Genomic DNA, 15896 nt, shown 5'->3' with positions numbered 1-15896 from the left:
CAGTCCCCTTAAATTCAATCAAGCTGCACACTTATAATATATAATATATACAAAATTCAGTCCTCAATAAATGCCAGATTTTTTTTTAAAAATTGTATAAATTATTGCCTTGGAAAAAAGTGAAAATATATTTAAAAAAAAGCAATGTTAAAGAAAGTGATAAAACGTTTTGGGGGATCTGGAGCCTGATCTGGATCTTCGCCAAAAAGTTAATGGGTTCTTCTCTGATGCATACCACTAAGTTTAGTAGTAATCAATAATTTGTTTCTGTATACTTGCTTAAACAAACAAACTAACTCATGTTTTCACCAAGTAATGTTTACCAACGCAGTATCTGCCTTGGCCCCTTTCATTCATTGGTTAGTCGTGAGCTACAGGGACATTAATCTGCAGTAAACATGCAGTGATTCAATTATATCTTCAATTACATTTGACACCTAACTTTTCATCTTGATGTCCTCGATTTTCTTTCTATTAGTTCGGCCATGTGGTTCGATGAGTGATCTGTGACAGTCTAATGTCTTTACTTGACTCTGTCTGGTGTCTGTCTTAATGTCCCCAATCTGACTGGCTCTGTCTGTAGCTATGGCTCCACATAATCCAGACATTTGTCAGTAAATCACTTAAGTGTCTTTTATCTCCTCTGTGCATTCAGTGATCTGAGAGGATGGATTTGTTCCTGAAGATATTAAGATTAACAAAGAGGGGGACTGTCTCCTGGTGCTGACTCACTCCCCCGTCCCTCCACTGTACACTCCCCTCTTAGATAAATATGGAAGCCTGTTACTGGACCATCTTTATAGAGAGTCGGTCGACGGCAGTATCCTGCTGCTGAAAACCTTCTGGTGTGTTCGGACTCTGAATATTTCACCTGATAACCATCTTTCTGTTTTGTGCTTGAAACAATCTCACATTGCTGCATGTGCTGATGTACTGCATGCCACCATGATTCAAGTATAACGAAAAGTGTTTCCTATTGATTATTTAGACTGTGGTGGCCAGCCATATTTAAAATTTGTCCTGCCGCAGTTTCATAATGAACCAAAATATATTTACACATATTTGCAACAAAATAAGAGATCTCTAACTTGGTATGTGCAGTGCTATTTGCCAAGTTCTTTCTCCCGCTAATGCAAGCAACCGCATGCTCCCACCACTGTCCATAATGTTTTTACCGTCCACGCGGATAGTCGGACCTCATAGTTTCTGCTGCAATGTTGTGCTTACTCTCCTGAGAGAACATCTAAGGTACTTCTGTCTGTCCTGGGAGAAGGATCCCTCACATGTGGCTCCCTGAGGCTTCTACATACTTATTCCCCTGTTAATAGGGTTTATTTGGGTTATTTTTCCTTACTCTTGATGAGGGTTAAGGACTGAAGATGTCGCACATTGTTAATTGAGATAAACTGTGATTTGTGAATATGGGCTATACAAATCTTTTTTTAGAATACCATAGGTACCGAACAATACCGAGCCGCCACTGCAGCATGCAGTATTTGTAATCCTGCTGACAAACGAACAAATGGGGAAAATGTCACCTCTTTGTTGGAGTATAGAAATTCAAGAAGCAGTAAAGTCATAGTGCTTCACCAGGAGACCCTGAGCTGTTTACTCCCCCTGATCTCATTCCATTTGAAAGCAGTCAGCTCATGTAATTATGTAATATGTAATAATTGTTGTGTTAATGTTGTTAAAGCGACTGACAGGAAATGACTATTGATGACAAAAACAACACCAGTACTCTGACTCCAAACCACAAAACTATTTAAGTAGACAACATTTCAATCACAGATGAATCTCTGTCGTTCTTTCCGTCTCCATCTAATCAGGATGTAATTACCACTTGTCACCGCAGTGGCTGGTGTTACATAACGTCGCTCTAAGAAACCAGTGTGAGGAAGACATTCACGCTGACGACTGTCGGTCCTCTGGTCCATATTCAGAAAGTTTAACTAAACACTGGAAAGTCAAACTTTCATTTGTTGTTGTTTGCACTGATAAATGTGCTTTTGTGCGGCAGGTGTTTTAGCACTAACGCTCACACTGTCAGCTCAGCTGGCTGTTCTGCTTGAGAGCAGACTCAGGTTTCCATAAAATGAAAGACTGACTGCATCCAAACACTTACATTATAAATAAACCCTACAGTGGAACACAGGGTGAGACCCTATTTACGTTATATAGGAGTGATTGCATCCACATGGATACAGCTTGTCTTTGTACCACTAACTCCTGAACATACGTTCTCGAGTATGGGATGAATATCATGCCATATTCAAAAACTCAAAAAAACGCTTTGAAAGGTGGAAACTTGTGGTTTGAAAGCTGGAAATCCAGTGAAAAGATTTTGCAACATTTTGCCCTGCCTCGCAAATTGTTTTGATCGTCTAAAATAATTTTCTCTCTGCAAATATTATTTTGTATTTGAGTTTTCAACACATTTTCAGAGTTTAAAATTTGTCACTGTTCTCCAAGTGCATCCATTTGTTTTCCAGGTTTTGTAAACGTAAACAGTGTAAATGGTGATTTGAAAACTGGTGCACGTACATTGGATAAAAAGCTCTGAAACGTTAAAACTTGAGTTTTAAAAGGGGAAATCTCGGTTTTTTAAAAACTTTGCAGACACACACCTACATTTCTATTGCATTTGTTTGTTTCTAAGTCGAGCCCACATATTTTGCGAGCTCACGAATCACGCGATCTTTCGCAGCATTGTCCCCCAGCTCTGATCAGAAACACAGAAAGTCGGGATCCTTGTGGCAGGGGCATTTGACCGATTGTTTGCTCTTTGCTGAAGGTACAGTCCAATCGCACGCTATATACCAAATTATTAGGTATAGACGTGGACATTTTTTGTCTTTTTTTTTGTTTCAGAATATGGCACGATACTTATCCCATACATAAGACGTGGTCTCATCTGAACTATCAGTGTTTGCATGTTGTTGAAACCAGATGTTTGTCCATACATGCCGATCCACTAGATTCATCTTTTATTCCATGTCTGGCCCCGTCGTAACTGCAGATTAACAGAAAGAAAGCATCAAAGGTTGTTTTCTTCATACTCCAGATTTTCTTTTATATTGTGCTCCTCTGACTGATGGGACACTGACACGCTGCCCTGTGGTTTCTTAAGATGTTCTGAGTCATGAGGCTTTAACTTTATCACTTAACTTTGCCTTTTGATCCTGGAACCAACAGATTCAGAATATCTGGCCCCTGAATCGTTTGGCCGCCACAGAGTTTACATTACTGCACCAATTTTCTTTTTGTCATTTCAACGGCCTTCAACACAGTCTGTGCACTTAATATCAAGTATTACACCCAACAGTCATCGGGCCTGGTTCAAACCAGCAGCGTGTCAGTGACTAATAAGGACAATTTTTGTCAGTGTTTAACTTTTTCGGAGATAACAAAGTGTAACCAAAAATGGGACCTAATTTTATATATATAGAGTCAAAGTTTGGCTCAGGAGTATGTTTGCATTTTCATGTGTTAGAGCCTTCACTCCATCAGGCCACAACAGATAAGAGTGTGTGTGTGTGTGTGTGACAGTTGACAGTGTCCTTCTGCCTCTCTCCTCTTCCCTCCTCTCGTCTCCCTCTCTTCCCTCTCTCCTCTTCACCGTGAGCACGCCGGCCTTTACGGCTCCACATGTGGTTCGAGTTTTCAGCCTGTTTTGCCAGCACAATAAAGAGTGTTTACTACAAAGAAAACAAAGGAAAGGAGTCCTAATAAAGTTTATTGCACTTTGTGTCAGGTCCCAGGCCGAGGGAGGGAGTCACGTGTGGTAATGAGACTTTGCCTCAGCCTGGTAAAGATAAATCAGGATGCAAATAAAAGTGGACTGAGACAGACTTGAAGCAGTTCCCAGCGATCACCTGTCGAACAATGCGCTCATTGGATTATGCTTCGACTGGGTCTGTTGTTGTGTAGGTGGTCCGTCTTCGTTTTGCTGCTCATGTGAACCACCTGCTCGATTCCAACCAATACATTTTTCTATTTATTTCCCGTCAAGTATGAAACGATAAAACAGAAAGGAATTTGAGTTACCTCTTCTTTCCAGCATCCATCATGTTTTAATGTGTGCTTTTGTTCTAGGTACAAAGACTACAGGGAGCCCCCTTGGTCTCCAGACGCGTACCAGTTCTCCAAACACTACTGGTGTGTCCTGGCTGCACGACTGGCTTTTGTCATATTGTTCCAAGTATGCTATCTCATTGTTTATTTTCTGTTTTTGATCTGATGCTTATTACAGCTGACACAGAATAATAAGCATATTACAAATAGGAATCGGTGCGAGTGCATACATGGTTATGGGTTTTCAGTAGGCTACATAAGTTGCACTGCGGTGTAGTAAAAAGCACCGCATAGATTTTGTGTGTGTTGTCCCATTGCCCATTTTATGCAGCTCAGTTGTATGGAAGTGATTTGTACATTAAAAAGACATAGAAAGTAATTGTGTGTGCATGCGGTTGTGGACCACTCAGTTCTAATTCGGTGGATCATGCCGTAGTGACTTTATGGTCGCAGACACGACCAGATGCCGCAGTCACTTTCCCACCGGCTCCTTTCATAAACAACTCGTTCCGCTTTCAACCCGTCACCGACATGTGTCTCCCAAATGTCCTTCAGCAGCAGAGCTGTCCGAGACGTCTTCTTTTCAAAGCCCTGTGAACTGTATTATATGTATCAAATTAAAGCATGGTTGTCCCCAAAATAAAGTAAGACTGAAAGAAACAATAATATTCATAGGTACTATTTAATTATTTGATATTATTAAGGCTCAGAATTTCCCATCAACATAAATGCATTTGTGTTGAAGAAACCTGAGCACATACACATTATAGATTCCTTGTAACTTCCACAGAAACATATTTTAGACCGCCTGTCATTTTTCAAAAACATTCATCTCTGCATCCATCCCCCTCTCTCCCTCTCTGCTCCAGAACCTTGTGATGTTCCTCAGCCTCGTGGTCGCCTGGGTGATCCCTGACGTCCCCAAAACCATCGTGGAGCAGCTCAAGCGGGAGAAGAAGCTCCTGGTGGACGTCTTCTTGAGGGAAGAGAAGGAGAAATTCCAGCTCATCCAGAGCCTCTTCGCCAAGGACACCACGCTGCAGCCAGGCAGCAACGTGCTCCACCCGGGACCGGGCTTCTCCATCCCAGGCCGCTACAGCACTCTCCCCCCAGGCCCCACGCAGACCCCGGCCGGAGACGGAGCAGGGCCGAGGGCGAGGTGTCGGGCCGCCAGCTTCAGCCAGTTCAGCAGGAAGATTCCACCGTTGAATGAAAATGAGAATTCCAAACACACAGCGGTGTGACACACACCTGCGGGGCTGTAGCTCAGGACTGTGTTGCTCGGGCGATTCGGTCTGTACACATCTCTGACTGTGTCTCTTGTGTCCGGGTGTGGTCGACACAGTAGCGCTGTGATTAAAGACGTCACAGCCTAATTCTGAACATGACATTTGATTAATTGGTCTCAAGTTTGGCTGAATGTGCACACTGGTTGAGTGGGTGTGTATGTTGTTCCTATTCGCAGCGACTGTTCACCTGATAGTGTTATCATTTTTACTTTTTGGTAAAAATAAGTGACTTAGTGAGCAACACTAGCTTCATAGCGTAGACAAGCAATAATTACTGTATTAACAATGTAATATTACAGGGACGAAGAGACTGGAGATAAAGACAGATCTATGAACTAATGGACAGGTTCACTGCTTCAACGTAAACTGATTGATGGACATTGTGGCTTACTACTAGAGCTGGGGACGGTCAGAAGTTGCCTGCTTTTCGTGCTTACGCTCTTTACGTCATTTTTTTGTTTTTAACTGAATCTGTAGCAGCTCCGACATTCCGCATTTCCCACACTTTCCGCTGCATGGCACCGAGAGCACACACGCCTCCTAGAAGAGCTAATCATTTTCTCTTTTTTCTACACCAGTCATTGTGTTCAAGTTCATTTTTCTTCATAGAATTCAGGAATCTCTTTGAATCATTTTCAGACTTTACTAAGATTGTTAGTCACGCTACATCTGCTGCTCGTTGTCTCTCACTTCCCTGTACGTACTGATGGATGGATGCACATGCCAATGTGGCATATTGTTGTGTGCCACTATTAGTCCAAGCTACAGTTTTAGAATTAGATGAATTGTGAAGCATTTTTCCTGTTAGCCATATGGACGTTTACAGCTGTCGGTAGAATTACCTGATGACTACACTTTGTTAAAACTTTGCAAAACTGTGAATAGCTAGAAATGGTCTATGTGTTTATTGTCATGGAAACCAATACTTCATAAGCATTCCTTCATTATAAAATACCAGACTATACACTGACGTTCATGCAGGTAAGTAATACATCTGGATATCTACTACTCAAACAGAAGAGCTCTCATCGGAGAAGTTAGTGGTGTCATGCAAGTTCTGATTGGCAGCCATATTGGAGGTTTGTTGAGAAACACAGACGGTACACAGATTCGAACAGGACCATCTGTTTCTGACTGAATCAGTCTTTCCAGTACTCAGATACATCTGATAGATTATATGTTTAGACAACTTCAGCTTGTTGGCTAACACTTGTGCCCTCATTTTCTAAGGGCAAAAACACAATGGAGTGAAAGAAATGGAGTCCATGGCATGTGAGCTGCTCTCTGCCGACAATCCCACAATACAACGCTGCACATTTTATAGATTGTGTGACTCAATAACTGACAGTAATGATGTAAAATAATAAAGATAAGTAAGTGTCTAAAATCTCTACGACTCAATACCATAGACTGTAGATAAAGATTGGACATCTTGAATCGTCTTGCTGCCACCTGGTGGCTGGCTGCAGTATAGGTCGTCAACCCTGCCTCCTCCATGTTAGTGGATGACATGGATTAAACTAAAAAGTCAAAGTGCATGTTATTTCTTTTTTGTAGTTCGGTTCTTCAATCGTTCATTCATCAGATATGTTTGGTTTTAATTGGTAATTTGATGCTATAAAAACCCGGTGGAATGTTTTGATTGACAGCTGAGATCGACTCATGATTGGTCGAGTGCATGCATTGGCAGTGAGCCTGATACTGCAGTGTCCGTGGTTTAGTTTTTGTACAACAGGAATAAGCGACGTCCATCTTTATATACAGTCTATGCTCACTACTCAAACTACCGAGAGTTCACTAGAGAGGACAGTAAGAAGTTCTCCACTTGCTTAACAAGATAGCGCTGCTGAAATCATTTTCATGCCCCTTAACAACATTCAATATTTGGGAGGATCCTTTGTGATATGTTTGTATATGGAAATCAGCGAGCTAAACTGACGAGCATTTTGCTCAGACGGTGGAAGCTAATCAACCCCGCTAATGTTAGCGATAAAACCTGCTCCATGTTAATTTTTGTTTGTGTTATTTCAACACCGGCTGAGCCTTTGACACCCTCTGCAGACTCAGTGCTGTTTGTTCCGTATTATTCAAAATGTAGCTGCTTCTTTTCCATAGATCCAATCGTGTTGAGAACAAATGGCCAGATATTGCAACTCCCAAACAAAAATTCATTTTCCTTTGATGATGCAAATTAGGAGAGCTCTAATTGGAATGACTGGGCGCCATCTTGGAACACCATATCCAGTTCTTGTGACATCACCAATGGAGACATGTGGCCCTCAGTGCTGTTTAAGAGGCCTTTTGTGTATTTCTGTCTCAGTTAGGACTCAGTGACAGACTGTTCACTTTAAATGTGTTCACATGGGTTTTAGGACAAGGACATAATTAGGAGTGTTGTACTGGATTTTGTCATCCAAGAAAATGTGATCCTTACCTTAAGCTGGTGTAGAAGTTCCTTAATACGTGATTTGTTGATGGATTATGAAATGATTTTTATATGTTGTGTGATCTGTTTGCTTTTTTCTCATTGGCCTTTTTCTTTTCTTTTCTATTTTATTGTTTGGCCTTTTTATGAAGCCGTATAGTCCTAGTGAGATTTCCTGGCCAGAAGAAAATATTAAAGCTACAAGGCTGAAGTTTCTCTGCTTGCTAGAATGTGGCAATGCAACCACACAGTAAATTGTATTTAGATGACCCCACAAGGAAATGCATTTAAAATTACATAATACTGATAATTATCTCAGGTACCCATTTGGTCTTGTAGACTTTTCCACTGTGGAGATGTGGAGAGGGTCTGGGGTTGATTGGTCTTGCGGGAAGTTTATGTGGCAACCAGTTGATCAGGTGGCTGAACATGGCAGCTGGTCAAGAAATGACTCCTGATAAAATGTTCCCTTGTTTCCCCCTGCCTTCTTCCATCTTAGCTTTCCTACGGGTTGTCCCTCCACTGAAAATAATACAAAAGAAAGGGCTCTGCTCACTTTATGTTCAAATACAAAATTAACAAAATGCATTTTAGTAAAATGATTTCCAATGAAGCCAAGAAACACTATTGAACAAGCTTTTTGTAACTTATGAAGACCCATATATTGTTCTCATGAATTGGGAAGACCAAAACAGAAATAAAACGAGAAAAAAGTGAGTGATTACCTAACTTGCATTTGTAAAGCTATTGGGATGATGATAATGGTTTCTGAACATTTCTGAATATATTTCTGTCACTTGGTGGACGTTGTAGTTCTTGTTACATTACATATGTGACACTGTTGCTTAGAATAAGACCTCAGGGGGGTTAAGGTAACTCTTCAGTTACGTTTTAAATTAACACATAATTAATTGATTTGTCTTCTCTATGGCATTTGCAGCTTTAAACAGGTAGTCAGCATTATTGCACATTAATATTAATATTAATATCTACACTAAATTGTAGAATTGCATTTTCATTTTCAGTTGTTATAACCAGTAGTGGGGCAGCAGCAATGCTTAGTCGAGTGTTCTGTTGTTTCTCTAGTTTTTCCTGGTGGTTTTATCCTGACTGAGTATATGGATATGAATGAAAACAGTATTTATTTTTAGTGCTCTGGAAAGAAACCCGTCAACTAAAGAAGAAGGGACTGAAAGCCCTTTATATAGTTTTAGATATAATAGCAGCGGGTACATATAATGTCGGCAAAAGCAATAAACATTGGACATTTGTTTGTGTCACCTGATTTACTGTGAAGATCCATCTCTTTAAGTAAATTAGTGTATGTAATGTTGATTGTGCAACAGTCTGAACAAATAACCATTCTCAGACATTCTTTTTTCTGACTTTCCCTGAAGGCAACACTGACATCACTTCCTGTCTGTGGATTTAAATGGGGGAGCTTGTCCCTTGGTCTTTTGCAGGTGAAAACATTTGTAGTAAATTGGAAAATTCATCAAAAGTTTTGGTTTTTCATGGATTACAGCTCAGCCCCTTCATTCTGAGAAGGATCTGCAGCAACGTGTTCAGGTATGTGTGAGTGTTTGCTGATCTGTAAATGTTTGAATCATTTTGAGTCATCTTCATGCATATAACAAACAGTAATTGATGATAATGCACATAAACACGTTTTCTTGTTTAACTGTAAGTAAAAAAACAGAAGAATCCCGACAGTTTTCAAACCAAAGTCGGAAATTAACGAGAAAATAGTTGTGATGTGTGTTGCTCATGTGTACACCACAATTGGAGTGATGTATGGGTCGTGTGGGTGTTCATTTACATGTTGTAACAGAAGATCAGGTACTTTTCCTTTTTGTAGTTTTGGAGCCAAATTGGCATGAAACCACAACTAAGCTAAACCTCACTGCAGAAGAATGAGCTGCAGTTACCACACGCAGTGAGGGTAGGTGTGTGTGTGTGTGTGTGTGTGTGTGTGTGTGTGTGTGTGTGTGTGTGTGTGTGTGTGTGTGTGTGTGTGTGTGTGTGTGTGTGTGTGTGTGTGTGTGTGTGTGTGTGTGTGTGTGTGTGTGTGTGAGAGAGAATCTAAAAACCTCTCTTCGCAAACTTCTTCTTCCAGTAAACCGTCTTCTGGTACGTGCCCATCCTACCAGGAAACGTGTTTGGTTACTTTGCTGAACCAGGTATTAGAACTGGATTAAAGCTATGGAGTCAGTCATCATGGAAAACCTCGCAAAAGCAGGCCACAGTTACGAAATAATGCAACTAATACATCTAGTCAAAGCTACGCCCCCAAAACACATGAACTGACTGACAACTGGTAGAAGCCGACTTTTCCGTGACTCATCTGCAGTGGAAGCGTGGGCAGGGAGGTCGGTTAGTGACTGACAGGTAACGCAAGCCAATCCTTCCATTCGGTCCAAATGAAATGATTGGTCGTTTTTATTCCACTCGTGCGAGGGCCGCAGCCACCGACTTTTTTTTCTTTATCTTTTCCAGACGACCTTATTTATTAGGCCTGTCGCTTTTAATTCAAAATTTAAACATTAATTTCAAGTTCATATTTGACCTGTAATGACCCATTCAAGTTAAAAATATACAGTTTAGAAGTGCATTAGACCATCTAAGGTAGTTTGCCTTATAATCCAGCAGAGGGCGATCACTGTCAGCTTGACCTATTGCATGCCCTCTTGACCTATCAGTAATGTGAGCCGGCGATGTTGTGTTGGTTTGCCACGAAAATGGAGGATGCTAGTGAGCAAAGCCCTCCTGAGAGGACAATCATGGCAACAGAACAGAGAAACGCGGAAATTGTATAAAAAGTGATTCGGAAACAAATAACCAACCCAACCTCTGAAGGGCTAGAATCCAAATTAAGAGTTTTTCAAGATGTTTTTCTTTCCACCTTTCATCCTTTTTGTACCACGTTGCGATGTCAGTGTCACGCGGGCTTCTTAAGACCACACTAACTCTGTCATCGACACCAACACAACATAAGATCAGCTTTATTTGTCACGTACACAAATATGGAAACCACAGCGACTGTGTCTTCTCCCAAACTGCCTACGTGCTGGCAACATTAAGATGATGATCAACACCAGCTGTTCGGTTGTGGGTTTGTGGCTTAAATATCATGCAATCAGCATCCTGGAAGTAATATTATGGGATACACATTCCCGACGTTTATCTGGGAATGACTTAACAGCTCTGCCAGCCGCTGTTTTTTTTTTTGCTGAGCTGTGTTCGCCTAAACGCTGAGTGGAACCACAAAACAGCCTGTTTGTGGAAGCATTTGAGCAATAAATGCTTCTCAAGAACCAATGAACCCAGTTAACTGAAACCTTTAGTTCAGACACTTTCAGTTCTGCTCTCTAGGAAACAAAATGCCTCGGCTGTGATCGCGTAAAAGCCCCAGAAATGTTGAGGGCACATTTGCAGCCAATTGTAAATTCGGCAATCAGATGTGCTGACTAGGTGCGTTTCCAGACATGATTACATAGGCTGATCGCTCACTATGGTCAGTGTATATTAAAGCCTATGGGTTCATTTGAGCCCTGCTCTCAGGAACCGTTAATATTTGGGTTTCTAGTGTCTTGAGCTTCAGCGTGAAACTGATGGCTGACCACATTGCAGGGGAATTACACAAACCTGTGACGAGCCCTCATGCTAGCATTAAAGACAATATGCAGCAATAGGGAATAGATGGGGTGAGGCTACAAGTAGAAACAGATGGTATAAAGAGATGATAGCTAAAATGCTGTATTTTAAGGATCAGACATCTGAGTATGATGTAAAGCCTGTGTTTTTACAGTCCCACAGGTTTTCCACCTAACTCGGATAGACTGACAAAAGCTGTGAAAGGGGAAGAAAAGTTGTACAAATTAATTAGAATATAAATTTTATTTATGGGGGGGGAGAAGGCCAATAGGGAGACAGAGCGAGGGCTATATTTTATTTATATACTTTTACATTTCTAATTTTCCATTCACTGTAAACAGGCTGTAAACGGTGGGAAACAGTTAGGAATAATAGTGGAGTTTCGCAAAGTTCTGTTATCATGTTTTAGATTTTGGAAAATGTTTATAGAAAATAGACGCATCGTCGTAATGATACTAGAGATGAAATAATATTTGGGGGGGGATTTGTGAGTCAATCCAGGATCACAGAAGATAAGAATAGTGCAGAAGAGCTGAAAGGAAAGTTTCTTTTTTTTTTCAATCTGTGAACAGGTAATGAAAATGTTTTCTTTTAAAACGTGTTAGCCCTCAGAGGCAAGTGGAAAAGATATTTCCCTAGGTTAATTTTTCTTACTTTTCTCATACCTATAAATCAAGTTAAGAAAATAACCCTCTGCTGCAACAGACGAGTGATCTGTTAGTGTTTTGGTTTTGTAAACTTATGAACACAAGAGACTGACCGGCAGCATCTCGATAGGGCTGTGAAAAGGTCATGTTTCCTTCCATGGTGGTTTTTCATTTCTCCTTGGACTCTAAGGCTGCAAAGCCTGGAAAACAACGAGAATAGAGATTTCCTCGCTTAGAAGAAAGATCATGATTCTTGTACATAATCAGCCGGTGTTTCTTCTGGAATCCTTTTTGTTTTTTTGTATTTGTCCTGAACTCAAACTTTCCTCCATTTTTCTCTCACAAGCTCCATTTCACTGCTGGTTCTTTCCCTGCGTCATGTGGGTTAACGCCACTTTATAACTCATTGATGGAGAAAGCCAAGATTATCCACCGTTATGTTTTACAATCTTAAGGAGAAGGTGGTTTTGATGCAGCCTAATTAAATTGCTGAAGAATTGTTGTCAGATAGAAATTAGATTGCGTATAGATCACAATTTTCGTACGATTAATCATGCTTTTCTAACGTAGTGTAAACTTTCGTAACTGCAGGTTATGTAACATTACCGTCATGGGGAAGGCTAGTGAAGGCTAGTCACCTCGCGTGACATCAGATGCATTTGATGCCCAACAGTTGATGGATGTCTGTTTTTCAACAGGCTGTGGCCTGCGATCATTGCTGACATGTGAACTTGTTTATGCACAAGGTTTCTTAGGAACTCTTCAACAACTCGCTGTCACTCCCACATTGTCACGCATCAAATCACACCTGATTATGAAAGTGCTCTCCTACTGCCAATATGGATTAATTAACCATAAATCTCACACTGCATTCTGAATATTATCATTATTTTAACCCAAATTTATAGAACACAGAAGAAAAAGCGTCAAGTTCTTTACTTGTTTTACACATATTTAAGTGTTGATCTCTAAAAGACACGAGTAAAAGCAAATTCATAGTTTCCACATGTCAGTATGCGTATGTTCCTTTTGACATACTGTAAATGTCATCATCCAACCATGTCCGCTAGGGTGCGCACAGACCCGTATGCAGACGATCTGCATGTAGCCCAAAATGTGTGACCTCGCTGACTGCACCTGCTCCACGTAAAATATAACCAGCCAGGCCCCAGACCCACAAGGACCCTCATGTTAGTATTCAGGGGGGTGTGTGTGTGTGTGTGTGTGTGTGTGTGTGTGTGTGTGTGTGTGTGTGTGTGTGTGTGTGTGTGTGTGTGTGTGTGTGTGTGTGTGTGTGTGTGTGTGTGTGTGTGTGTGTGTGTGTGTGTGTGTGTGGAACAAGCGTGCAACTCTCAGCAGACATGGACCGTGGAAAGCTCTGCTCAGCTCACCAAGCTACATTTTACCCCGTCCCAGCAGTTTGTTGGAAAAGCAACTTCATCTTCTTGTACAACGCTGTTTTGATTATAATTCCAGTTTCAAGAATCTAAAATTGGAATTCTATGCCTCGACAGAATTAAACTGAAGACATCTGAAACTGGAATTAAATATTATAATATAATGATTCGACTGAATTGCAGATATCTATAATGAGAAAACACACCGGAGGAGTTTTGAGTAGTTAAAACATAAGTAATGATATTGTTTTGACAAGTTGGGTTCAAAATAATAAAAATGTCTTCTAGTTAACAGGGAGAGTAGATTAGTCAAACTGGCATCGCTGACATCTATAAATTAATTAATTGTGGATAAGCACACTAATGCTGAACGAGCCTGAGACAGAGGGCAAAGATGTTTTTGTGATTTAGAACATAAACGCTATCAAAACAATCATTCATTTATGTTAAGTGTCGTGCTTTGTCTTCAGTATCAGCGCTCTTTCTCTTCTCTCCATTCATCATATAGGTCTCTCGACCACCGCTGCTCTCTCTCTCTCTCCTCGTTAAGTCAGGGAAGTGACAGACATCAAAAGCCTGAACATTTTACATTAAAGCCTCAAATAAAACCTGACCTGTTTGCAGCCAACGGTCTGCAAAAGCTTAAATGTAAAGTGTTGTCGTGTGATCTACACAAGGCACGGGATTGGCTGGTTTACTGCCCCCGCCTCAGGAGACACTTCCACAGTGTGTGACGTGCAACCGTCTAATCGATTACTAAATTAGTTGCCAATGCCAACTATGTTTATAATCGATTAGTTGTTGCAGCCGTAAATGAAACCGTCTGCATGGTTTGTACGCGACCACAGTTTGACCGGGAAAAGCCAAACCCCGTGGTAAAGAACTGTGGGTGTGTACGAGCTGTAACTGGTTCATGAAACAACAAGTACAAAACACACACACACTGACTTTCAGCTGATTCAGTCACTTCTGTACATGAATAACAAGCTCAGTGTTATTTGACAAGCAAACAATAAAGAAAATAGTTTAGTTTGTCACAACTAAACTATTGTCACATTTCGGCATTAACACAGTCTCTGGTGGTTGAAACTCTGTGGGCTCTCATGGGAAGAGGAAGAGAATGGTGCACATGCAGTGGGAAAGAGCGAGGAGAGTTCACCCTCCTGTACGTCTGTGTCCTCAGGCACAACTACACTTTGCATTAGAAGTCAAATACTTCTCCTTTTTCTCCTTTTTGTTCTTTCTCTTTGCCACTCTGGAAACACCTGTTCCTCCTCATCTCACCTTCCTCTCCTCCTCCTCCTCCCCCTCTTCTCTCCATCTCTGTCAACTGCTTTAGTTTTTTCCCCCTTTAATGAAAAGAGAATGAAAGAGTTCTATGGAACTCTGATATGAATACTTTCTGAATGCTTTCATGTGTCGCTCTGGAAAATGCCACAGGCCACACCTTGTACACACATGCACACACACACACACACAGGCACACACGCCTCCATGCACTCACAACCTGTATGAACTAACAAACACTACACTGCATGCATGCTTGTTCTGCATACAATAAATATTGTAAATGCTTGTGCACATATGCACTCATGCTTTTTCATACAGAGCCATGCACACGCATTACATGCGCACACACAAACATACATAAAGGTTACAGCAAAAACATACACGATTCTCTGTCTATCTGCGTAAATAAGAAAAGTAGTAGTTCATCCTCCTCCATTTCATTATTTTCTCCTTCACTTTTTCCCAGTAAGAAAATGGCATAAGATATTTGGAAATTATAGGAACTATCCGATATAAAATGATCTTCATATGCTAATGTCTAACATTTTTGTTATATATATACATATGTGTATATATATATATATATGCATGTATGTATGTATGTATGTATGTATGTATGTATATGTGTGTGTGTGTGTGTGTGTCAGAACCTACATGCACTTGACCAGCCATGAGTCAGTCTCAGCTGTAGGTTCTGACATTGAACCTCATTTTTATAGCATCTAAAAACGGATGAAACCAAAATGATCAGCAACATGTTTGTGTGTGTGTGTGTGTGTGTGTGTATTTATGACATCTTAAAGATGTCCTCGTTTGTTATTGTCTAATGATGTTGAGTGTTTGCTAGTGTTTGTTTCATAGGATATGATAAAAACTAACTAACATTCAAATGCAATCCTTTGTTTACAAGTATAAACCTGTGTCCAGGACACTACTCGACCGTCTCTGGCCTTTTGTTTTGTGTCTACCAGACTCAGACTTCACATTTATTAATTTCACTGTCTATTTTCTGCTGGTGTCTTCTTCAGCCCCCTCATTTACCATAAAAGGCCACAGTGAGCCGAATACTCAGAATTTCCTGAATCTTGTTCCTGCAGACAGATGAATATCCACATGCAGT

General features: G+C 40.7%; 1 protein-coding gene across 2 annotated transcripts in view; it reads left to right on the top strand.

The window, feature by feature from the left end:
* Positions 1-8482, top strand: part of ano2b (anoctamin 2b) — a 58726-nt gene extending 50244 nt beyond the window's left edge. The window contains exons 24-25 of one of the 2 annotated variants that reach the window (XM_034578719.1): positions 4096-4201; positions 4944-8482. In XM_034578719.1, coding sequence (XP_034434610.1) covers positions 4096-4201; positions 4944-5318 — 481 coding nt within the window. In that variant the 3' untranslated portion in view covers positions 5319-8482. The remainder of the gene's footprint in view (positions 1-4095; positions 4202-4943) is intronic. The other variant, XM_034578720.1, reaches the window with a different exon arrangement.
* The last annotated feature ends 7414 nt before the right edge of the window (positions 8483-15896 follow it).

The sequence above is a fragment of the Hippoglossus hippoglossus genome, chromosome 23 (assembly GCF_009819705.1).
Source record: "Hippoglossus hippoglossus isolate fHipHip1 chromosome 23, fHipHip1.pri, whole genome shotgun sequence".
NCBI lineage: Eukaryota > Metazoa > Chordata > Actinopteri > Pleuronectiformes > Pleuronectidae > Hippoglossus > Hippoglossus hippoglossus.
This window is presented reverse-complemented; position numbering and strand designations above follow the sequence as displayed.